This window comes from Cibotium barometz, chromosome 16 (assembly GCF_041138505.1).
Source record: "Cibotium barometz isolate CiBa-2024 chromosome 16, ASM4113850v1, whole genome shotgun sequence".
Lineage (NCBI taxonomy): Eukaryota > Viridiplantae > Streptophyta > Polypodiopsida > Cyatheales > Cibotiaceae > Cibotium > Cibotium barometz.
In genome coordinates this window covers 10,712,350-10,736,762 of record NC_141061.1, presented here as the reverse complement: position 1 = coordinate 10,736,762, position 24,413 = coordinate 10,712,350, and the positions used below count along the sequence as shown (strand labels likewise).

General features: G+C 40.2%; 1 protein-coding gene across 2 annotated transcripts in view; it reads left to right on the top strand.

The window, feature by feature from the left end:
- Positions 1–1,665: 1,665 nt before the first annotated feature.
- LOC147630357 (LOB domain-containing protein 15-like) overlaps positions 1,666–24,413 on the top strand; it is a 33,982-nt gene continuing 11,234 nt past the window's right edge. Inside the window, exons 1-3 of one of the 2 annotated variants that reach the window (XM_086810216.1) lie at positions 1,666–2,368; positions 2,555–2,619; positions 2,734–3,040. In XM_086810216.1, the coding sequence (XP_086666342.1) occupies positions 2,606–2,619; positions 2,734–3,040 (321 nt within the window). In that variant the 5' untranslated portion in view covers positions 1,666–2,368; positions 2,555–2,605. Of the gene's footprint in view, positions 2,373–2,554; positions 2,620–2,733; positions 3,041–24,413 lie in introns of both variants that reach the window. The other variant, XM_086810217.1, reaches the window with a different exon arrangement.

Sequence of the window (24,413 nt, the reverse complement as noted above, 5' to 3'; positions counted from 1 at the left end):
ACAACACTTATAAATATGTGTGCTTTGTGGCACAAATCACGATTAACTGGTTGGGAAATTGGGGAGTTAGCATGATTAAACAAGTGTTAAGACGACAGGGACTTGATCTCGATTCCTACATTTTGAGTACTTATATGCTTGGGTTACTGTGCTAGCACGCGATTGATGACGAAGTCTAAAAATAATAATCTAATTAGCAAGTGAATAAATAAATATAGCTTATAAATTATTAAAAATCTATCTTGAGGATGTGAAGAGTAGGTGGGAGGGATGAAATTTGAGGGCCTATCCTAACCTTCAATTTATGAACTAGGTTGACCTTCAAAATATATGTGTGTGTGAAATTTAGAGAAGTTTTCACAATAGTGGCATTCAAGGCCTAAATTTGACGCTTGTCATGCTTGTCTTTAGCAATTTTGCCAATCAAAACTAGTTGAAATTTTTATTAGCTTTCAAATGACATGTGACATCAGATGATCTGTGTGTCATTTTTTATTATACCACAACTAAATAGTTTCAAAACATAGTGCTTATTTTATATGATTGAAAGGCACTCTAAAAAATTTCATGTCATTTGAAATTTTGATGGACGCGTCAAATGTAGGCCATGGTGGCCTTCAATGGCCTCTTTTGCAACCCCTCTTTTTTTAGAGGTCTTCTTTAAAAGGTTTAAAGGGCTTTGATGTCCTCTAAAGGCTTCAAATTTCAACAATGGTAGCTAGACTCATGGACATCAATTAGGTAGATAGCGGCATCTGATCCCTTGTTGAAGGCATAGGTATAAGTTATTTTTTTATTGTTTTGGTGGGTTTTCTTTTCTTTCAAAACGTGAAAGGAATAGCAACAAAGGAGGCTATTATATGTTCAAATCTCTCCTTATGCAAGGAGTCGTGTACTTTCAAATTTCCAGTCAAACCTATTAATACATACAATTTGACAATAAAAAAGGGGTTATGACAAATGGCATTTGACTTAATGATTTATTACATATTTTTTTATACATGAGTAAATAATAATTCATAATGTAATACAATTGGGAGCCTATGAAATAGACAAGTGCTCAATTTTTTTTTTCAAACCCTTAAAATTAAAGGCAATGCTAAAACCGAACTAAGATTTAGACCTAGAAATCTCTAAAAACCATACTTATTCCGGGATTTATAATTGAAACATGTAATTTCATCCCTTAAGAAATTAAAGACAATGCGGATTTCAAATTTAAGCGGGGAAAATCACGCTAGAAACGGGGGTTATGGGAGCATGAAATAGATGGATAGAGAAATATATTATATGAAAGGAAGGTAAGATATAATAATAGACTTATGATACATGAGGGGATAAATTATTGATGTGAAATAAAAAGAAAGGAGACAAATATATATTATATAGTATGAAATATATTATTGGAAGTATGAAATATATTATTGGAAGTAAACAAGAAGGCGGGGGAGAAGGTGCGATGCTCGCAGAGTACGCTAAAAGAGTGAAGGCGAAGGCATTGGGCAGTTAAAATGGTCCAATCCCGAGGCGATTCCCCTTAATTTAATGCCGCGGTAAGTTAATAAAGGAAGGGTCTGTGCTGCTGTGCATGTGCTGGGGCGCACGTTCATTGAAGAAGCGCGCGCTTGCGTGGGCTCTTGATGTGCCGGGGGAGCCTCTCACCTACTTCCAACTCCACTCTTTAGGTTTAGATGGCGGTTACTGGGACGAGGAGCGGCGGCGGCGGCGCTGGCGCAGCAATAAAAAGCTCCCATGAAGTAAACGCGCACAGGGTTGGCGGTGGTTTGCGGCCAAACCACCACTCTACCACCTCTACGCCCCTCCTCATCCATCGCCCTCCGTTCTAGCCTCTAATTATCGTATATATTCACTAACCTTCTGTTTTCACTTCTCTAATCTTCATTATCACGGCTGTTTTATCACATCTGCTCCTAGGTCAACCCCTCCTCTTCTTTGCACACGCAATCCTCAACCCCCCTCGCCCTCCTCCTCCTTTTCCTTCTTCCATGATCATACCCCCACCATCTGCACGTCCCCCCCTTCCCCCCCACGACCTGCAACTAATCATGCTTCCCTACGTCGCCGCCGTAGCTAATTCTTCCCCTACTTGCTCCTAGATCCCTCATACCTTAATTAGCACACATATCCAAGCCTTGATGCTCGCCTTCTTCATTGTTATCAAACGTCGCCGCGACGGAACCCGACACAACCCCTGTGCCATCGACGGCGTCGTCGCGAATTAGTCATCGAAGATCGCGCGGAACCCGAGCGAGCTCCGGCGCTAAATCTAATCCCTTGTCAAACACCCTTAATCAGAGCCGGATCGGAAGGATTAAAGAGTTGGCCGATATATTAAAGCTTTACTAGGGTTGGTAATTAGGCATACTTTTGTTTGGAATCTCTTATACTAGATCAGAGGAAAACCCATCATCCTGCATGCAATTCAAACAACTACCCATCATTCGAAATCTCCTTCAAACCTTACAATTGCTTGCTTTCTTATTTGTTAATGAAGAAAACATTTATTTTCTGCCTAAAATCTTCTCTTGTGCAGGGTCCAACCAACCATAATTACTCGGAGAATCAAGGATCCGATGTTAGCTGAATGTCAAAAGAAAGGTGAATTTCTCAGAATCAATTCTCCATTAGCTAATTACTGAAGATTTATATTGCAAGATTTGATGCACATTGATTTGATCATACATTAATCTATGAAGTGGGCATGGGCGGCAGGGAAACTGTGGAAGGATCATTCGACTCAATCTCGGCGAGGAGGGTATCCAAGTCGACCAGTCGATCATCAACACCGGCAGCTAGCGCAGGATCATCAGGCATGCTGGCCGGATCAGTGGCACCTCACCATCAATATCATGTGCCGGGCTCGATTAACACCTCCACCCCTTGTGCGGCTTGCAAGCTCTTGAGGAGGCGATGCGCTCAGGAATGCCCCTTTGCTCCTTACTTCTCACCTCATGAGCCCCAGAGATTTGCCAGCGTCCACAAGATATATGGAGCCAGCAACGTCTCCAAAATGCTCATGGTATTTCACCCCTCTATTACTGTCTCGTGTGTGTGTGTGTGTGTATATAGAGAGAGAAAGAGAGAGAGCTAGCTAGCAATGGCAATGCTTTTTATTTACAAAAAAAACTGTGTTCACATCTACTCACATATTTCGCCTTTTACCCATAACGAGCAAGTTATGAACTTTGGATGTTCACACCTTTCCCTCTAGAATCTCTCTCAAGATGCATTCTAAGACAACATAAGGTGTTCACATATTTCGCCTTTTACCCATAAGGAGCAAGTTATGAACTTTGGGTGTTCACATCTTTGCCTCTTAAATCTCTCTCAAGATGCATTCTTAGACATAGGTTTGGTCACATAAGGTGTTCACACATATTTCTTAGAAAATATGGTGTCACTTCCTAGTAAGTAACTATTTGACTGTAGGAAATCTTTAAGCTTTTCATTTCCACAAAAGTCCTAGCTAGTGAAAATGCATGGACTAGGCTACGACATTGAGAAGATACAAAAAAAAGGAGAAAATTTGTCCTCTTTGGCTAATCATCTATTTTTCTAATTAAGAGAACCATTAAGTTGTGCTAGCATTACCAAAGAATTCCCCACTAGTGCTTTGGGCTCTGGATAACGAATGTGTGAACAACACTCGTAGAAAATGAGACTCAAGACTAGACATAATACCCTCAATCACCATCATTCCTTCCACTCTTATCCCATACCATTGCCCCTAAATTTATAACATGATTATTGTTCTAGTCTTTTAGAAATTTCTTCCATTTAAATAATTATTATATATCTTTCCTTAAAAGTATACATATATGCATAAACACATTGAAATATAAACAATTTACAATAATATTTTATATTTTAGAAAAGCGTTCCTTTTTTATCAAACATATGAAGATCTATGCGAGCTTGAGAGGTCACTAGTCGTGTGATTGAGGAAAAAAGAAGCTTCAACCACAAAAATGGATCAAGGCTAATTTATAAGTTTTTATGATATAGAAAGACATAATTAACTCTTGAAAAGAGCCACACAACTTACAGAGTGAAAAAAAAAACCAAAATTGGCATCAAGCTACTAGCAAGATAGCTTTAAGTTTGGGAAACAAGTTTTTTTTTTGAAAAATTATTATCCAATTTTAATGAAAGATACTCACCAATGATTCAAATAATAGTTTTTTTTTTGCATTGCAATTGTAGCCTATAGGTCATATGAAGTGATTTCAAAATGAAATTAAATATTTAGAACTTTTCAATAAAAAGTGCATAAATATTGAATAGGATAAAAGATTTTGTTTTTTGAACCTCTTTTGTTCTTAATTTCATTTTGAAAAAACTATTGTCTTGTGTTGAAAGTGTCCCTATATTATAAGATTTCTTTAAAACCTCATATACCTTAAACCATTTATTTCCCTATATTATACTTGTAAACGTATACAAATCACCAACTTACACTAGTCGTATTTTTAGGGATCATTACTCATTTTTTAGGTTTCACTTTCGTTGCTCTTAATGAAACCCTTGATATTTTCTATTTTCTTTTAGTGGTTATCACACGTTGAAATATGTTTTTTCGACATCAAGATATCCATAGCATTAAAGAACCCTAAAGACCCTGGGAATAACTCCCCTGCTCACACAAGTCATATACCAAGTCACAGACTCGTTGGACTAGCTCATGCCCACCACTCAACTTGGAGCAAGTATTTAAAGCTGTTACTTTTTCTCAACCTTCGACTATAGATTAGTGTTGTGTATGTAAGAAGGTTTTTGTGGCTCTTACAACTTCTCACCACCAGCACTTTTAATTTCTTCAGGGATGGCTTTAACTATCCCTTCCTTGGACGTTGTACATTTGCTATAAAGGATTCTAGAACAACTCATTATTATATTTTCCTTCTGCTAAGGTATCCACATCTGAGTGTGATACCTTTGAAAATAGATAATAAGCATGGAGGATTATTAAGAGTAACCATATTCAAATCATAGAGACTCATTATTATATTTTCCTTCTGCTAAGGTATCCACATCTGAGTGTGATACCTTTGAAAATAGATAATAAGCATGGAGGATTATTAAGAGTAACCATATTCAAATCATAGAGACTCAAGGGACATAGACATGGACATAGAGACTCAAGGGACATAGACATGGACATAGAGACTCAAGGGACATAGACATGGATGAGAACATGTAGCTGAGAATAAGATTGTATGATTGTATTACATTGGAGAGGTGATTGCATAGGTATGTAAGAGGAATAACTGCCTTCCATGGATTCGAATGGGCACGTGTCTATTGGTGCCTTTAATGTGTTCACACTATTCTTACATCCTCCCTCCTATGAGGGAAAATGTGTGCCTAAGCTACATGTGCATGAAATGAGATTCATGAGTTTGACTAGGGATGAGTCACCAATTATTTAAGGTAGACGAAGAATTACATGTGTAATGTTGTGCTTAGCCCGAGTCAATAGCTAGATGTGAAACATGGGGTGTGTTGAGCTTCTCCTTTACACGGGCCTGAAGTGAGGCATGAGTGAATAAGAGGCTTCATAATGTTCATGGGAATCTGCATCTTCATAGAACTTGTCTTCATAGAACTTGTCTTCATAGGAAGAACTAGATTTGAAACTTGAGCCTTCACATGATACTTCTCTTGTTCCATGTATTGAATAAGAGTGTGCTGAGCATGAGCATGGTGCATGTGAGAAAACATGAGGAGCAGTAAGAGGAGAGCTAAGCTCTCAATAGGAGCATTACCATTTATAGGATCAACATCAAAACCACAAGATGGGGCTTGAGTAACTTCTACAAGTCCATGAGCAGTAGCATAATGATGTCTTAGAGGAACAAGGAGATAAGAGCTCAAAGCTCTCAAAATTTACAACACAGGTGGAATAAGGGCCCAAGTTGCGCCAAATTGAATGAGACCTTTAGGAGCATAAATTTCAATAGTATGAATCAGAGGTTTCCAACCCATCATCAAGTTTTGCAGGAGGGGATGTCATGTGTATAGCCATGGTGGACATGGATAGCCTCATCATTACTCCCGGATTTGACATCTTAGGGGAGATTTAGGGAGAGATTTAGAGTTGATTTTGTAGCCCAATAGGCTCATACACCCATATATGGGACACATTTTGGGCACAATTTGGAAGATGTTTTGTGGACTAAAAGGCAAAACTGACTGGATTCCAAATTTCTGCTGTATAAGGAGACTTGTAGACATAGTCTTGTATAAAACCAAATTATAGGTATAATCCATCATTAGGATTGGGAGCACCATAAAAATCACCATAAAGAATATAAGTTTGAGCTTTAATGAAAATTAGGAGTAACAACATACACTTCATCAAGAATAGGCATCAGAGTATCGATCTGGAAATTTGCAGCATGATTTGTTGCACCATCTTCAAAATTAGTGCACGCATGATGGGGTTGGGGTGTTGGTCTCCATCCACCAGAGATTTGTTGCACAATCTTCAAAATTAGTGCATGAATGATGGGGTTGGTGTGCTGGTTTTCATCGATGATGGACCACAATATAGAAATTTGTTGCACCATCTTCAAAATTAGTGCATGAATGATTGGATTGGGGTGCCGGTCTTCATCGGCGGACCACCAGAGACTTGCCAAAATTTTGCGACAACAACAACAACATTGATTTGACTGATTGAGAGGCATTCATATAAGAGGGGGCACTAGATTTGGGATAGTGGCCTATGCAAAGAGTCCTCTTGATATACTTGTGACAATTATTGAGTAGAGTTAAGATTTGCAAGATGTCCGGTAGAGAAACACCCCTAATAGTTTCTTGAATGGGGACCATAGAGATTTGTTGAGAAGGAGTGGGCCCAAAATGCCCAATTTGAAGAAGTTGTGGAGCTTTTGTATTTTCCACAGGAACATGGATAGATTTGCAAGATGTCCGGTAGAGAAACACCCCTAATAGTTTCCTGAATGGGGACCATAGAGATTTGTTGAGAAGGAGTGGGCCCAAAATGCCCAATTTGAAGAAGTTGTGGAGCTTTTGTATTTTCCACAGGAACATGGATAGAACCATCAGTGTCTTAAATAAGATAAAGAGTTTAGGATGTTACCTTCTTTGCAATTTGTTCTTGGCACATGTGGGGAAGTTTTATTATGTCTAGCTTCATCTATTAGTGGCAAGTGCCATTTGGATGCATTGAAATACCTTTGGATGCATTAAAATACCTTTTGTATTGCTTCGATTGATTAAGGGGATTTCAAAATTATCAGAGGCAAGCGCCATTTGGATGCATTAAAATACCTTTTGTATTGCTTCGATTGATTAAGGGGATTTCAAAATTATCAGGGGGTGAGGGAGGTAATAAAATGGTTGATGATGTCATCTTCTTCCCCACAGGGCTCAAGAGAATAGAATAACCTTTCATCTAATACCATGAAATCCACAGTTAGTAACTTAAGGAGAATACGTCTAAAGTCTATGGTGAATTGGTCAATAGCTTTGATTTTATGGAAAAGTCTTTTAGCTAGAATTAGTAAGAATTTACAAAACAATTTGAAAAGGTGGATGACAAGTAGGAGTATTGTTCTACAAGTAAACTGAAGAGAGAGGAAGATGAATATGGTGATCCCAAGCAAAAGGTTATCGAAACACAAGCTCTAAGTAGGTCTAAGATAGTACTATTTGTTACTTTAGTCTATCCATTAGATAGACTAGTGTGGATAGAAGTTTATGGAAAAAATCTACTTGGTGCCTACGTTAGAGAATAGTGTCATCCAAAAGGTATTGTAGAACTTGGAATCTCTATCTAAAACATTTACCTTAGGTAAGCCATAATGCACAAAAATATGTTTGATAAATGAATACATGACTTCATGGGAAGTTAGGGTTTTCTTGCATGGCAAGAAATAATCTTGTTTGCTAAACCAATTGTTAAGGCTCACCCTAACCCTCCTTGAAACACATCCAAAAAGAGATTACCTAGTGAACCACAATTGTCGTGAGGATCTTTCCAATGGCCGAGCTCTTAACTCTAGAGGTCTCGAAGCTCTACAACTCCTTGAGAAGCAATTCCACCGCGTCTCCCACGAGCGTTGTCACACCACCGCATTGCACTACAGGTCCTCGTCCCTCCTCTCACCTCACTTCACTCACACACACTCACTAGCATGCATTAGGGAGAGAGATTAGCAACAGCAAGACTCAATTGCGCAATGGGAGAGTCTCTTGTATTATGAAAGAAATTCACTTATATACATGGCCATAAGTTTTCACACTCACTTAAACTATGGCCGGTCGGGCACTTTAGGCTCATAAGAGGCCTAATGCTATTACAATGACTACTCTCATAATATATCCATGAAGTACATCACTTAGGACTTCATCCTAACTTGCTACCACACGCTCTTGAAGCGGAAATTGCCATAAATACTCCATCACACCATTACGGGCGCCCGTCCAAGTTGTAGCTTTGGACACTATTGCTTGATATCTTGAATGTATGACCCTTTGGTGTATCTATCGTAACTCCTTGATGTAAGATAACGGCGGTAGCTCTTGTTAATCCTAGAATTGGATTAACATTCCCCCCTTCCTGAGATGACTAGATCTCGCATCCTCGTGATCACGTTGAAGACCTTTGTGTGGGGAGAATGAACAAGCTTTGTCAATGGCTTTGATGTTGAATGACATTCAATGGTCTGTGTTCCTCCGGAAGGAATAAGAAAAGCTAGTTAATGAATAAAGAGATTAGTGGTGTATTGGGAATTCCTAACGGGGTGGAGGGTTATTTGCGAATGATTGTATTTTTATATTTGTGTGAGTCGTTTTGTTTTTGGCAATCATCGGCAAGGTTACATGTGATTTTTGTTAGTGGGAACACTAAGAGATGTTAATAATGGGAGAGAAGAGAGAGAAGAATCCGGAGGAACGTAGACTTAATCATCAAAATGAGATGGTGATACTTAGTTCCTTTTGATTCATTGAAGCGACATTCATCATTTGAAATAATTGACTTGTGATGATGTCCCTTTGTGTGGCAGAATGTTGTTGAGTAGTAGGACCTGATCCCATCTTCTTTTGCCCATGTGCTTTTTATATTTTTCTGCATATTTAAATGCTCTTATGAAGCTAATTTACATTAAGTACAAGAATGGAGTCATATAAACTCTTATTGAACTGCTCTGTGTTGAAGTAGCCACTTGTTGGGGTGAGGGGATTGAAAGAATTACATCGACTTGCGAGGCTAATAAAGAGATCTTCAGTAGGGATGGAAAATCATTGAGTTGTGAAGATTGTGACGTCTTTTGGAGAGGTTTGTAATTTGAAGGAAAATTCCAGGTGATGGGTTGTACCATTGACCAAGCTTTCGCCCACCATGGCCCCCCATCCAGAGATGTACCTGGAAGTTGTCGATGGTGAGGCTTTGGTGCAAATGTTCTCCAATGCATGAGTATGGATTCGTACTCATGGAGCAACTACTACATTGACGTAGCCAAAAGAATAGTAAGCAATAAGCTTAACAAATATATAGTGGCTATTGTGTGATATGGCTTAATCCATGATGAGACTTAAATCGTGAAAGTGCAGGTTCTTAAGCCTTGAGATGGGCTCCTTGAATTTGTAAATTTTGACCTCTTTTATTATTATTATTATTATTATTATAAAACACGTGGACTACTAAGATGTGAAACACTGAGGTGTGAAAGTGCAGGTCTACGTGAAAATCATGATGTGAAATAGCAGACGTGAAAGTCATGACGTGAAAGAGCATACATGAAAGTCATGACGTGAAAGTCTTGCCGTGAAATAGCAGACGTCGTGAAGTTGCAGACATGAAAGTCATTATGCGAAATAGCAGACGTGAAAGTATAGACGTGAAAGTCATAACGTGAAGTTGTAGATCTGAAAGTCATGACGTGAAATAGCAGGACGTGAAAGTCTTGCTTCTGTGAAATAGCAGACGTGAAGTTACAGACGTGAAAGTCATGATGTGAAATAGCAGATGTGAAAGTCATGATGTGAAAGTGCAGACATGAAAGTCATGATGTCGTGAAGTTACAGACGTGAAAGTCATGACGTTAAGTTGCAAAGATTGACATGGGCCATGACTTTACAACTGTGTTTGCACTTGCTTAGGATGGATCATTTATCATTTCCAGAGGGGTGATAAGAGCATTGCTATTTTGTTCTTGATGTGCTCTTAAGTCTGTGTATTTGATCTTGAATTTGTTGCTGAAATGATGTCGAGGTAGTAGGGAAGACTGCTGATTGTTTGCTAGAACAGACAAGCTCTTGTGTTGGTGTTGGATGCACGAGAGTGCTTGAACAGACAAGCTCTTGTGTTGGTGTTGGATACACGAGAGTGGTTGAGGGATTCGCTTGCTGTTTCTTGGGCCTCCATTCTTGTCAAACTATAGGTGAAGTTGTTGGGGTTAAAGTCGATGTGGTGAGGTTTTCTTCACATTATTCGATTTTGGCAACCATATGATGGACTTACCATCATAGTATCCTTGTTGTTGAAGTACATGCGCAGGTACCCATCTTTGATGAACATTGTAATTTGGTTGCCGATGTGCTGGATGTTGAGGCTTCCTTCTTTGTGCGAGCTTAGGGGACTTTGTGATGCGCTTGGGGACCCAAGCTTTGGTATTTCTTTGGTAGTACCCTTGTGCTTGCAGAAATGTTTTGGGTACCCACACTTGTTGCATTGGTGGAGTTCTTTGAGGAACTCGCATAGGCTTTTGTAGACAGTGTTGTGGAGTACTCTTGTTCTTCCTTTGCTTCAACTGTTGTGTTAAGAGGTTTTGACTGTCGAGGCACCCAAATTTGATTGGCACCTTCATTGTAGCCTTGAGCTACAAGTAGCTACTTTTCCACCCACATTTTGATACTATTAAGATATCTTGATTGTGGTTGTCGTGGTGGAGTTTTCTTTTGGTGTAATGTGGAAGGTTTGGGGACCTCCTTGACTTTGGTTGGCACACTGAGGTTGTAGGTTTGAGACTCATTAGCATTGTTGATGATGAGGTTAGAGTCTCTTCTTGTGGAGTGGTTTTTGATGACGAGGCCTTTGAGCATGTGGTTGTCTCCTTTGGTGAGGTTTGCTGATGAAGATGCATAGGAGCCGAGGACTTTCCTTTGAGTTCCCTGTTAGAGTTAGATGGTTGGGCTCTAGGAAATTCTTTAGGAGCTACTGATTACGAGGTTTTGGCATTGAACTTCATAGATGAGGATGGGTTTGATGGAGTAGAGGGTTTATTGGGGTTGGTTGTTGATGCAGATGGTAGGTCACATTGTGTAAAGGGGCTTTTGTGGAAGAGGCTTGTATCCTTTTGCGTTCAACATCATAGATATCCATTAAAGTTGGATCCTCTTCCTCGCAGTATGGTATTGTCAACTTCTTGTCGTTGACCATCATGATGACTCTATCACTAGCAAAGCACAGTGGTACTTGGGCAGCAACAGTCCATTTATGCCCCAAGATCAAATCTGCTTCCAACACATACTCAACCATAAAAAACTTATAAGTGAGGGGGTTAGTGTCAATAAACATTGTATGTTCAAAGTACCCTAGACATGGCATGGTCAATTCTTGTGTAAAGGTAATCCTTTCAGGATGTGCCGTGAGTGTTGGTTGACTTAACAAGTCCCATAGCACTCAAGGTGTAAACCTAGAGAAAGGTTAACAGATAAGCAATTTTTACCTTGCTTCCATGGGGGACTGAGAGACACAAGATGCATGATTATTTCCTATTGGCTAAGCCAATGTCGCTTGATGATTGTTGTCCATTAGCCATCAACTTTAAGGATAACATGCTCGAATTGCCTTAGCCTGATGATGCCAAATCCATCACTTCGGTAGTTTTTTTGCCTGTGTCAAGTCAAATAAGCACAAGAACCTCGAAGAGACGAATTAAGGATATGATCTTAGATGAGCTAAGTACTATGCTTCTAGACAAAATAAAGCTAAGGGAGGTAAGGGATATGCTGATTAATCAACATCTATACCCCAGTTGGGAGTTGGTATGGTGTTCAATATGCCGAAAAAATCACATGAGCATTGAGTATCCTCAGTTGAGGCCTCGCACCCCATGATGTACTGCACACATTGTATATAACTTGGGAACCATGATACCAACATCATATATGTAGGTACCCACATCAACAAACAACAACCTCAAATACCTTAGTTGTCTACCATTAGCTTTATGAGCACCACTTGGGAAAGGAAATGTTCTAGGGGCAAGTGTGTCAAATGTGCAAAACCAAACGAGGGGTATGTTGAGAGTACCTAAAGTGCCTATACCACCACCTATCCTACCACCACCATTAGGGAAAATTTGGACTCACTTTTGGGCCTTTTAAGCTCTTTGAGATTTTAGGGAATATTCCATAAGGACCAATGAGGGTGAGGCTTCCGTTTTACGAAACTTTTGAGGTTATTTTTTTTGGGTGTGGAGGCCATAACTTGAGCATAAAAACTCAAAATTTGTCAAAGGTTAGTGCGTTAGAATCCTCTCATCAAGATCTTTCCAATGATATGTTATATGATATAGATTTGAAGTACTATGGATAGAGTTATCCACGATCCCCCTTTTTGTAATAGAATGATGACTTGGCATTTCTTAGAGGGCCCAAAAATGAGTCCACATTTTTCCTAATGAACCATTGGCACCTAGAGTAATTCCAATGAATCAGGTGATCATTGAAGAGGTGTTAGAAGAAGGAGATTATGTATGAGAACCCTAACAAATCATGGAGGAGTTAGATGACACTTTGGGAGATAACCCTAGAAGAAGGAGATTATGTATGAGAACCCTGACAAATCATGGAGGAGTTAGATGACACTTGGGAGGTAACCCCATAATATTTTTTGATATAGGAAACACACCAGTACCAGTGTTTTAGACTGCAGTGCAATGGAAGGGCAAGGATATTAATGCCATAGACAAGGAGATCCTAGGTGCAATGTTATCACTACCAAGGGCCTCATTGTGTGGTTGAGTGTTCTCAATCACAAGGTCAATACAACAATACCCAAGTAAGTACACACCCAGGGTTGAGTAGCGTGAAATGTAAAATTGACCACCTAACTAAGAATTATTATTATAGAAGCGTAGGAGAGACCTTGACGAACACTAATCCAACCACAGGACTCCAAATGATTGGAGTGTCATCAAGGGTGGATGACACCACTTAACGCCATGACATATGCACAAGCATGAAAGACCGACCCTAGGAAATGATGGAGAATATCTAGCTAAGCCTTCTACTCATACATTGTTGAGATATCGAGCTCATCTAGTGAGGCGGTGGACACTGATGACCCGCCAGGGAGATAGGCCCCACATTTACACCACTGGCATGGTTGGTGAGATCATGGGTGATATGCGGACACAGTGGGATGACAGGTTGTGTGACAGCCATTCTAGAGACTGGCATAGTTATAGCACCAGCTCATTTAGTTAGGTTCACACTATAGAGAACCCTAGTATAGAGCCCTAGTATGTATTTGGTTGAGTACCTTTTCATATTGAGTACTCTTATCTTTGTATATGGTGTGTTGAGTGTTGAGTGAAGAAGAATCTAAGATTTTCAACCTCTCACCTTGTGTGTTCTCTTTTAGGGTTTTGTGAGTGTGTGTGTGCTTGCAAGAGCTCATGCTCTCTTCTCCCCTACATCCTTTCATGGTATCAGAGCCTGGCTCATGCTAAGGGCTGAGCTGTAAGCAAGAGAAGCACAGGAAGCAGTACGAGGGTAAGAGCTTCAACTACCACACCCTTGTCCGGAGCTCTACGGGAGGCATCGGCAAACGATCTCGATTGAGGAGCTTTCTTCGCGGGAGTAAAGCTATAGGGCAACTATATTGTCCTATCGAATAGTATTGGATAAAATGTTTGGGTCAAAAACGCGTTTTGGGCGCATCAGGACCTCTGTTTTTCAGAAAGCAGGCGATTTCCAGCACTGCGGGTAAGTCATCGATTCTCTGCAGAACTCTATTTTAAGAACTGCAAGAATACAAATTGGCTGTGTAGACACTGTGTGTGCTGCAAGGAGTTCAACAATTTCCATTGGGTGTATGTATGCACATTGAGGTCACTGGTTGTGACATTTGAGTGTACTACAGTACCGCTGCAGAAAATATAGCAGTTTGTGCAGGACAAACCAGAGTGCTGTTTCTGGTAAATTTGTGTGTCTGGCACAAGATGTCAAATGATGGCATAAACCAGATTGTTGCTGAGAAGCTTGATAAGAACAACTTCCATGCTTGGAGGTTCAGGCTGACAAATTTCCTGATGGGAAAGGGCTACTGGGACTATATAGAAGCTGAGCATGAAGAGGCACCGGAGATACCGGACATCAATCCGACTGCTGCAGATGTGAAAGAGTTCAAGGATTGGAACCAAGGAGCTAGAAAAGTTATGTATTGGCTCTCTATCATTATACACAGGACACCATGATTGGGCACATACAGGATGCCAAGTCCCCCAAGGAGACATGGGACACCTTGGTAAAACTCTATGAAATGAATACCAAGGCACGAAAGATACAGTTGAAGAATGAACTTCATACTATGGAGAAAAAGAGTATGTCTGTGAATGACTATGCATTGAAGATAAGGGGTATTAGGGAATCCCTTGGATCTATTGGTGTTTCAGTAGATGATGATGATAAGGTGGAAGTTTGTCTACGTGGTCTCGGGCCACAATACAAGGCGTTCCAAGACGTCTATTCACACTCGAGAAAACATTCTCAATTTTACAGATTTGGTGTCTATGTTGATTATAGAAGAGAAGAGCTTAGGTGAAGACCAACAATCTTCACAAAACAAAAACAGTTCAGAGTAACAGGCCTTCTACACAAGTTCAGGAAGAGGACGAAGTAGAGGAGGCCATGGATGCGGTCAAGGAGGTGGCCGAACAGGTAATCAGAATTATGGCCAGCAACAACAACAACAATAACAGTCCCAGAATTCACAACAACAACAACAACAACACGCAGGTGGAAGAGGCCAATTTAGAGGCAGGGGGAGTCAAAGAGGTCATGGAAATTGGCAAAGGCAGTATAATGATACACCTAGATGCTTTTATTGTGGTAAGCCTGGATATGTGCAGGCAGATTGTTATAAGAAGCAGGCTGACATGCAAAATGGAAAATTACAGTAAAACAACTATGCATCCTCGAGCAGAATTAATGAGGATAATGAAAGGTTGTTTGTTATGCAGCATATCATTAATGCCATGTCTCAAAATGTTGAAGCAGCACATAAAGATGATGTATGGTACGTTGATTCAGGTGCTTGGAACCACATGACAAGTCATGGGGAGTGGTTCAAGGAGATGAAGAACCTTGAAAGACCAGGTTTTGTGGAAACAGGAAATTACACTGCTCATCCAATTGCCCATGTTGGAGATGTGCCATTGTCTATGTAGGATGGCAAAGTGAAGTACCTTGTAGATGTACTTCATGTTCCAAACATAACAAAGAATCTGGTTTCAGTTGGCCAGATGATTGAGCAGGGTTTGCAGGTTTGGTTTAATCCTGATGGTTGTTATGTTGAAGACTTTAAAGACAAGTGCAGGTTGGTTGCAAAAAGCAACAGAGTGGGAAGAATGTTTACATTGAATGTAAACATGCCTGAAGTGAGTGCTGCAATGTTTACAAATGGTTCAGGAATTGTTGCAGACACAGACATTTGGCATAGAAGAATTGGACATGTGAATGTGCAGAGAATGAAGTCTATGCAGACTAAAGGAATTTTGACAAGGCTACCAAAATTTAAAGTTGAAGGTATGCAGAGAATATGTGAAGCATGCCAATTTGGAAAGCAAACAAAGCATGTATTTCCACATAACACAAATGTGAGTAGAAATGCACTAGATATTGTGCATTCAGATGTATGGGGTCCTACGAAGACCATGTCTATAGGAGGCTACAGGTATTATGTGACATTTATTGATGACCACACAAGGAAAGTGTGGGTATACTTCATGAAGGAGAAGGGTGAGGTGTTCACGCACTTTCAGAAGTTTAGAGTTATGGTTGAGAAGCAAACAGGGAAATATGTAAGTAAGGTTAGATGGAGGGGGAGAGTACTTCTCCAATGAGTTCTCTGAATTTTTGAAGAAAAATGGTATTCGGAGACAGTTTACATGCAAATACACTCCGCAGCAAAATGGAGTTGCTAAGCGAAAAAATAGGCATTGCTGAGATTACGCGAGCATTGATGGAAGAGAAGAATATGCCACATAGCTATTAGGCTGAGGCTGTCTCTACAGCAGTTTACATCATGAACAGGACTCCAACTGCAGCCATACATGATGTAACTCTAGAGGAGAGGTTTACTGGTAGAAAACCTGATTTGTCTCATCTAAAAGTTTTTGGATGCATTGCATATGTGCATGTGCCAGATGAGCTGAGAACTAAGCTGGATCCAAAAGCTAAAAAATGTGTATTTATTGGATATTCCCTTGAGCAAAAGGGATACAGGTGTTATAACCCTGCTACACGTGAGTTGAGGGTAAGCAGGGATGTTGTTTTTGATGAGATGAGCAGGTATGCTATTGAAAAAGAAGCTATTGGAACTGATGTGAGTGGAAGTGTGGTTGCACAAAATGCAAGTCAGCAATCATAGTCTTTGAGTGGACCAGGAGAGTCCTCATCTAGTGGTTCTGTTGATAGACCATGGAGTGGCAGGCTGCGTCATAATATTAGTCCTGCAAATGTGATTAGTACATCACATAAAGGCAAAGAGAAAGTGGTTGAGCCCCTTAGTATGCCTGGCATTTCTGCAGGGCATTCTCATGTTGATGGAGAGTCTAGTGGCTCAGAGATGAGCCTTTATGAGGAGCTTGGGATACCAGCTACTATGAGAACACCTGGTGTAAAGAAGGCTATAGAAGCCATGAATGCAAAGCTGCACGAAGATCTGGGAGAGTGAAGAACCCTGTGCAGAGGTTTACCTATGATGGTTATGTGGCACATAAGTTATGCAGGTTGTAGAGCCCAAATGCATTGATGAGGCTATTGGAAATGTGTGTTGGGAAGCTATGGATGAGGAGATGGATGCACTATATGGAAATGAGACTTGGGATCTAGTGTAATTGCCTGAAGGCAAGAAAGCCATTGGATGCAAGTGGGTGTACAAAGTAAAACATAACAGTGATGGAAGCATAAGCAGGTACAAGGCTAGACATTAGGACCTCAATGGATGGCTTCTTGGGCCCTTTTATTTGGCAGTTTAAGGGAGTCAAACCTTTTCTCTTAAGAAGAAACGTTTTCTAATTAGAAGCTTCAAAACGGCTACTTTATTCGAATTTGAATTTTGGGAGGAAAATGGAATTTAAAATCTAGCAGATAAAACCATATCATGTAACATATCTATGGAAAGCTCTTGATGCGTAGATCACGGATCTGTAATCTCCGCTCAAATCGGAGCTTGTATGTAGAAGTTATGGAGGTCCGAAAATTATACAATTGCCCCCCCCCCCCCCCCCTTTTTGGGGAAAAAAGTGCACTCTTTGACCACTCTTACACCTCTCTTAAAAACCCAACATTTCAGTCTACATGGCAACCCCCCATTTGGCTATTCCTTAATCACCTTGATTAGGCTTGGGCAAATTAAAGGGCCCAAGAAGACCCCATTCACTTCCTAATGTTGGTAGCCAAAGGATATGCGCAGACATATGGCATTGATTTTATGAGTGAGGAAACTTTCAGCCCAGTTACCAAGATGGCAACAGTGAGAGTTGTGATAGCAGTGGCTGTGTCAAAGCAATGGTCTTTACATCAGATGGATGTAAAGAATGCATTCTTGCATGGGGATTTGCAGGAAGAGTTATATATGTTGCAGCCATTTGGTTATGAGGATGTGAGTTACCCTGATCATGTTTTCAGGTTGAAGAAAGCCTTCTATGGCTTAAAACAAGTACCAAGAGCATGGTCTGAAAAGATTTTTGAATATCTTATCACTATTGGCTTTCATGTTGCCAATGCAGATTTCTCGCTGTATGTGAGACACAGTGATAGAGGGGTTGTGCTTGTTGTCATCTATGTAGATGGTGACTTGATCATTACGGGGGACCATGATGCAGAGCTCTTTGATGTAAAGATCTTGCTTAGACAGAAGTTTGAGATGAAGGATCTGGGGGAGCTCAGATATTTCTTGGGCATTGAGGTGATTAAGTCACCACATGGTATTGGATTACTGCAGAGACAGTATGGCTTGGACATGTTGTCCAAGTATGGTATGAGAGGCTGTAGGCCTATTTCAGTGCCATTGGATCAGAATGGCAAGTTGAGTGCAATAGTAGGAAGCCTGATCTACATGATGATCACCAGGCCAGATTTGAGCTATGCTGTTGGGTTGATGAGTCAGTTTATGCAGTTTCCTCAGAAGCCGCATTTGGATGCATTGAGATGCATACTGAGGGATGTGAGGTCTACTTTGCATTGTGGACTATTTTATGAAACTGGGACAGAGATATGTGTACATGGATACACATATGCTGATTGAGCTGGTAGTATCTCAGATAGAAGATATACTAGTGGCTTCATGTTTTCTTTGGGGAGTGCTACTGTGACTTGGAGCAGCAAGAAGCAACCTACGGTTGCTCTATCCAGTTACAGAGGCCGAGTAAAGAGGTGTTGCTATGGCAGCATGTGAGGTAGCTTGGTTAAGAAAGCTACTTGCAGATTTGGGTCTATCAGTGGATAGACAATATGTCATTTTCTGTGACAACATTAGCAGTATACAGTTGGCCAGGAATCCAGTTTTTCATGCTCGCATGAAGCATATAGAGGTCCACTACCATTTTGTCGGAGAGAAGGTCTTGGTAGGATACGTTGACCTTGTTTATGTCAGCACCACACAGGATCAGGTAGCTGACATCTTCACCAAAGCATTGGGTACAGAGAAGCTCCGCAGATTCAGGGCTTTGCTTGGTGTATATGAGATGGAGTTGAGCTCGAGGGGGGGGAGTGTTGAGATATTGAGCTCATCTAGTGAGGCGGTGGACATTGATGACCCGCCTGGGGGATAGGCCCCACATTTACACCACTGGCATGGTTAGTGAGATCATGGGTGATATGCGGTCAGTGGGATGACAGGCTGTGTGATAGCCATTCTAGAGACTGGCATAGTTATAGCGCCAGCTCATTTAGTTGGGTTCACACTATAGAGAACCCTAGTATGTATTTAGTTGAGTACCTTTTCATATTGAGTACTCTTATCTTTATATGGTGTGTTGAGTGTTGAGTGAAGAAGAAGAAGATTTTTAGCCTCTCACCTTGTGTGTTCTCTTTTAGGGTTTTGTGAGTGTGTGTGTGCTTGTTGCAAGAGCTCAAGCTCTCTTCTCCCCTGCATCTTTTCAACATTAGGAAGAAGAAAAAGAAGAAGGGCTAAGAAGGGATGAGGAGACTCTGTCACATGTGATATCGGATGGTTCTGATGAGGGAACCATTGATACTACATTCACTTTGTCAAGCCAAGAGAATGTGTTGATAGGAAGAAAGGAAGTGGTGACACAAGAAGAAGCCAAATGAGCCATTGAAACCAAAACACCAAGGGGGGTGGGAGTGAGTATCCAAATTCTCAAAAGGAGATAGAGAAAGTGGTCATCACACGAGCCTTATTTTAGGAAATCTAGAAGAAGTTTGAGGAACATTTATAAGCTAGCCAGGCTATTGAAACGGTCTACCCAAAACACTACACATGGGAATCAAAACAGTTAAATGTGCTAGGGCTTGTGCAAGAAGATAGTGAGGGAAAGATTGACCTTGAAGAAGAGGGGAAGAATGATTTGTTCTCAAGGATGTTTGAGGAAAGAGGAGACTATCCTCTATATGATTGGATAAATCCTAAACTCGAGTCTTATGATATATAAATTCTTAAGGATGTTTGAGGAAAGAGGAGACTATCATCTATATGACTTGAGAGATCCTAACCCCAAGCCTTATGATAATGATGTTGATCAAGTTCAAACTCCCAAAGATGTGGCAAGGCTGACAATGTTTCTTTCTGTAGAAATACAAATGCCAATTAAAAGCTGATTAAAGGGAAACTCCCAACTATGGGTTGATTTGAAAGATTGGGTGGAAGGAAGAATGTAAGGCAATCCACCAATAAAAAGGAAGAATTACCCTTGCCTATCGAGGAAGATTTGGAATTGTTTTGAGGAAGGGAAGACTTGCGAGAATGAGCTCAAATTTCAATTAGCCAAATGGGAAAGTATTATGAGTGATGACACAAATGCCAACATTTCCAATTGTGTAAGGGTTATCAAGCCCTTGCAATCTTTGATGGTAGAGCAGAAGTAAGAATCATCAAGAAACAATGTTTGGAAAAGTGGGGAAAACCAGTCTTAGAGTAAATAAACCTCATTGTGAAAATGGAAGATGGTACCGTATCCTGACCTATGGGGGTTTTAGAGAACATGGTGAAAGATGAAAGTCTTCTCATTCCTCTACTGCTACCATACATTTGTGATCACGAAATTGGACACATGGATTTGTATGATGTGATGCTAGATAGGTCCTTTATACGGAGTGCTAAGCTAGTTCACGGGCTGGGCTATAGATCACGTTTATCTATGAAAGAACTCACAAATTCTAAAGATAGATGTGCAGACATGCAAAACTCATCCCATGGAGGGAGGGTTATTTGGAAATGATTATGATACCATGGAAAGGACATCCTCAATATAGTTATGTGCAACCAATGAAATATCAAGAGAATCACAAGAAGAGGACATCTTACATAGCCCTCTTTTGAATGAGGATTTTTGTGAAAACTAGATGCATGTATTGGCAACAATTGATGTCATGGGAAAGATTGGGACAAAGTATGTAGAGACAGATTGGGAAAATGAAGAGATACTCATCACCACAGTGCACATGATGAGACTGTTTATGATGGATTTATCATGGGGAAGCCCTTTGGAAGAGCAAGATTTTGAAAATTATTATGGGAAAGAAACTTTGTATTCAATTTCCTGCAGGCCTTAACTTGTAAAGATGGATGAAGAAGAAGCATTGTTGTGCCATAGATGCTCAATGGCTAAGATATATCAAGGCCATGGAGATTTATGAGGAGTTATCTAAGAATTGGGGAGAAGAGTTAAGCTGGATAATGTTGTAAGAACCTTAAGAACCAATAGTGAGCTAAGAAACACCCAAGCTCACAAGATCAAAAAGAAGAAAACATTAGGGAAAATTCCCTCTAAGGAATGCCACATCATAAAAAATGGGGCCACGGTAAATTTTTTGTAAATCAACTCCAATTTTTTCGGAGGTTGCATATATAGAATCTACTCTTCAAGATCTTTCCATTGATATATAACATGATGGGGTTTGGACATGACCCATGGAAGATGTACAAAAAGTAAGTTCAAAGTGATGATGTGGACCGTTACGGTAGCCTTTAAACTTGATTTTAAGGAAATGGTATATCTTGAGCTTAGCAATTCCAAACGTTTCAGAGTTTGAAATTATAAGATCTACTTTTCATTATCTTTCTAATGATATGTCATATGATGGGGTTTTAACATAAGGTAAGAAATGTTATGTGCCCCCCATTTTCAAGGCAAAGATGGCAAAAAATCCCTTAGAGGGTCCCAAAATGAGCCCAAATTTCCCCTAATGAGAAACAAGGCATTGGCAGAGGCTGCACGGAAAATAAAAAAGGCATTGGCAAAAAAGGAGGAGAATGAGGAGGAACCTAACATTAGGGAAAATTTGGACTCAAATTGGGCCCTTTAAGGATTGCTACATTTTCTCTCTCCAAAAATGGGCTCATGGTGAAATTTTTGCAAATCAACTCAAAAGTGAGCATACTTTGGACATTTGGAATCTACTCTTCAAGACATTTTTAATGATTTATAGCATGATGGGAAATTTTGCATATTCAAGAAGTCCCCAAATTTGGTGATGACGTGGGGACTTCTTGAATATGCAAAATTTCTCATCATGCTATGTATCATTGGAAAGGTCTTAAAGACTAGATTCTAAATGTCCGAACTTTGCTCACTTTTGAGTTGATTTGTAAATTTTTTACCATGAGCCCATTTTTGGAGAGAGAATGTGTAGTAATTCTTAAAGGGCCCAATTTGAGTCCAAAATTTCCCTAATGCTTTACGGAAGGTTCCTAATCATTTCAAAACCTTTGATGTTGATGAACGGTAGTTCACCTGAGGACATAACACTCAAAAACTGAACAAAATGAATTTTATATATGGAGGAGGTGAAGGAAGTAGATATTGTAGAGTCTAATGAAGAGCCAAACCATTCTTTATCACCAATGGACATGAGGGGTATGCCACTGGAAGTGGTTCAGCACACACCATCCCTATCATGGAAGACTTAATGCCAGTTAATCAATGTCCCTACTACATGAATCCAAAATACTTAGTGATTATAAAGGACGAAATCGATAAACTCATTGCTGCAGATTTTATTTATGAGATTGAGCACACAAATTGGTATCTCTAATTGTGATTGTACCCAAGAAAAATGGAAAGCTTCGTGTGAGTGTATGTAGATTTGAAAAAAGTGAATGTGACTACTCGGTCGTCGAGGATTACTACCCACCATTACCAAAGCATGTATTGGAGAGAGTGGTTGGGGTGGTAGCTTACAGCTTCCTAGATGGATTCTCAGGATACAATCAGCATGTATTACTCGGTCGTCGAGGATTACTACCCACCATTACCAAAGCATGTATTGGAGAGAGTGGTTGGGGTGGTAGCTTACAGCTTCCTAGATGGATTCTCAGGATACAATCAGCTATCTATTACCTCGATGAACCAACACAAAATAGCTTTTATGACCATATGGGAAACTTTTGCATACAAGGTTATGCATTTTGTGCTAACCAATGCTTTTCCAACATTTCAGAGGTTGATGAGTATAGCTTTCAAAAGACAACTTGCAAAAGTTGTTTTGGAAGTGTTCTCAATGATATTTGTGTGCATTTGTAATTACTTAATGTTATATAGTTGAGCTACAGGGCACCACTTGTCTTTGTTTCATGTAAAACTTGGTATGAACACATTCTTAAGCCATGTAAAGTTGATCCTATCATCATTAGGCTTAATCGATTGATATCACTGATCTGATTTCCCTTCTAATGTAAGAGAGAACATATATATTTTCATTTGGTCACTCTACTACTAAACAAGCCCACAAGTTTTTCACACCAATTCAAATATCTCAAGGTGTTGCATGCCATCACCAAAGAATTTTTGAATAAGTTTCACCAGATGCTTGACTGGCGTTGCCCTTTATGGTGCTTGTGCAGTACCTAACTCCCTAGAAACCCCCTTTCATATTCCTTCAACCATTCTCAATAGGTTGGCAAGTGTTGCGACTGAGGGATCACTCTAATTAGCTCCCTTGGTGAGGCCTCGTCCACACCACCCTCCCTATGGTTTCTCCACCCCAGCTCTAGCATGTTGGTTTCCATGTATTCTTGGGTCATGTGGTATTGGAACATCTCCCACATTTTTCTTAATATCATCATAAAAAATTGTTTGTCCCACATCCTTTTTGATAACAACATGCCTCTCATATACTCTTGAAACTATAGGGTCCTCATCATCACGTCTACTTATGGCTTACTGTACATTTTCTCTCAATAGATCATTATGTGAGAGAGGTGCTGTGAAAGCAGTTAGGTCTTCTTGAGAGTCCTCGGAAATAGGTTCAAGAGGTGACATGCCTTCCTCCATTGCATCTTCAATCTTTCTAACACTATCTCATATGACTAGGTCTTCCTCATGTCTCAATCCACTAAGGCGTGATGACCCTTCTCCACACATTGCCATGTCAAAGGCACGTCTCTTGACCAATTCCATATACAGAGATCTAGGCTCATTTTCTCCTATTAAAGCTTCCTAAGTTAGGCTTGTGCTTCCCTTAATATTTCTTCAGTTTTAGCTCCCTGGAAGTAGGAAAATACATTTTACCCATCCTTTGGGCACTTATAGAGTCCCTTCTAATTCTAGGAGTAAGTTGTACTGTGGGTTGAGGATTTCTCTCCCTTGGTAAACCATTCCTCCACCACCATTTGATTATTTCCCTCTACTCTTGGGTCTTTCAATATCTATTTCCCTATCTAAGCTCAATGGTGGCTGTCCTTTGCCATCTTGTGAAGCTTCTCTTTTAGGCTCGTAGATGTATCCTAGGATTTCTCAAGATAAGTCCATGAATCCACTAGATAGCATTGGAGAAGTGCCCTTCTCCCCACCAATTCCTCATTAAGAGGCTTTTCCATGCTTTCCTCACTACTTGATGATTCAATAGAATTCAGTCTCTACAAACCAAACACACTCCTTTATGTGTTGGCCAAGAAGTGACCCTAGGCTTGTTTTTGGTAGGAGGATCCTGGTTGGTCTAATGCA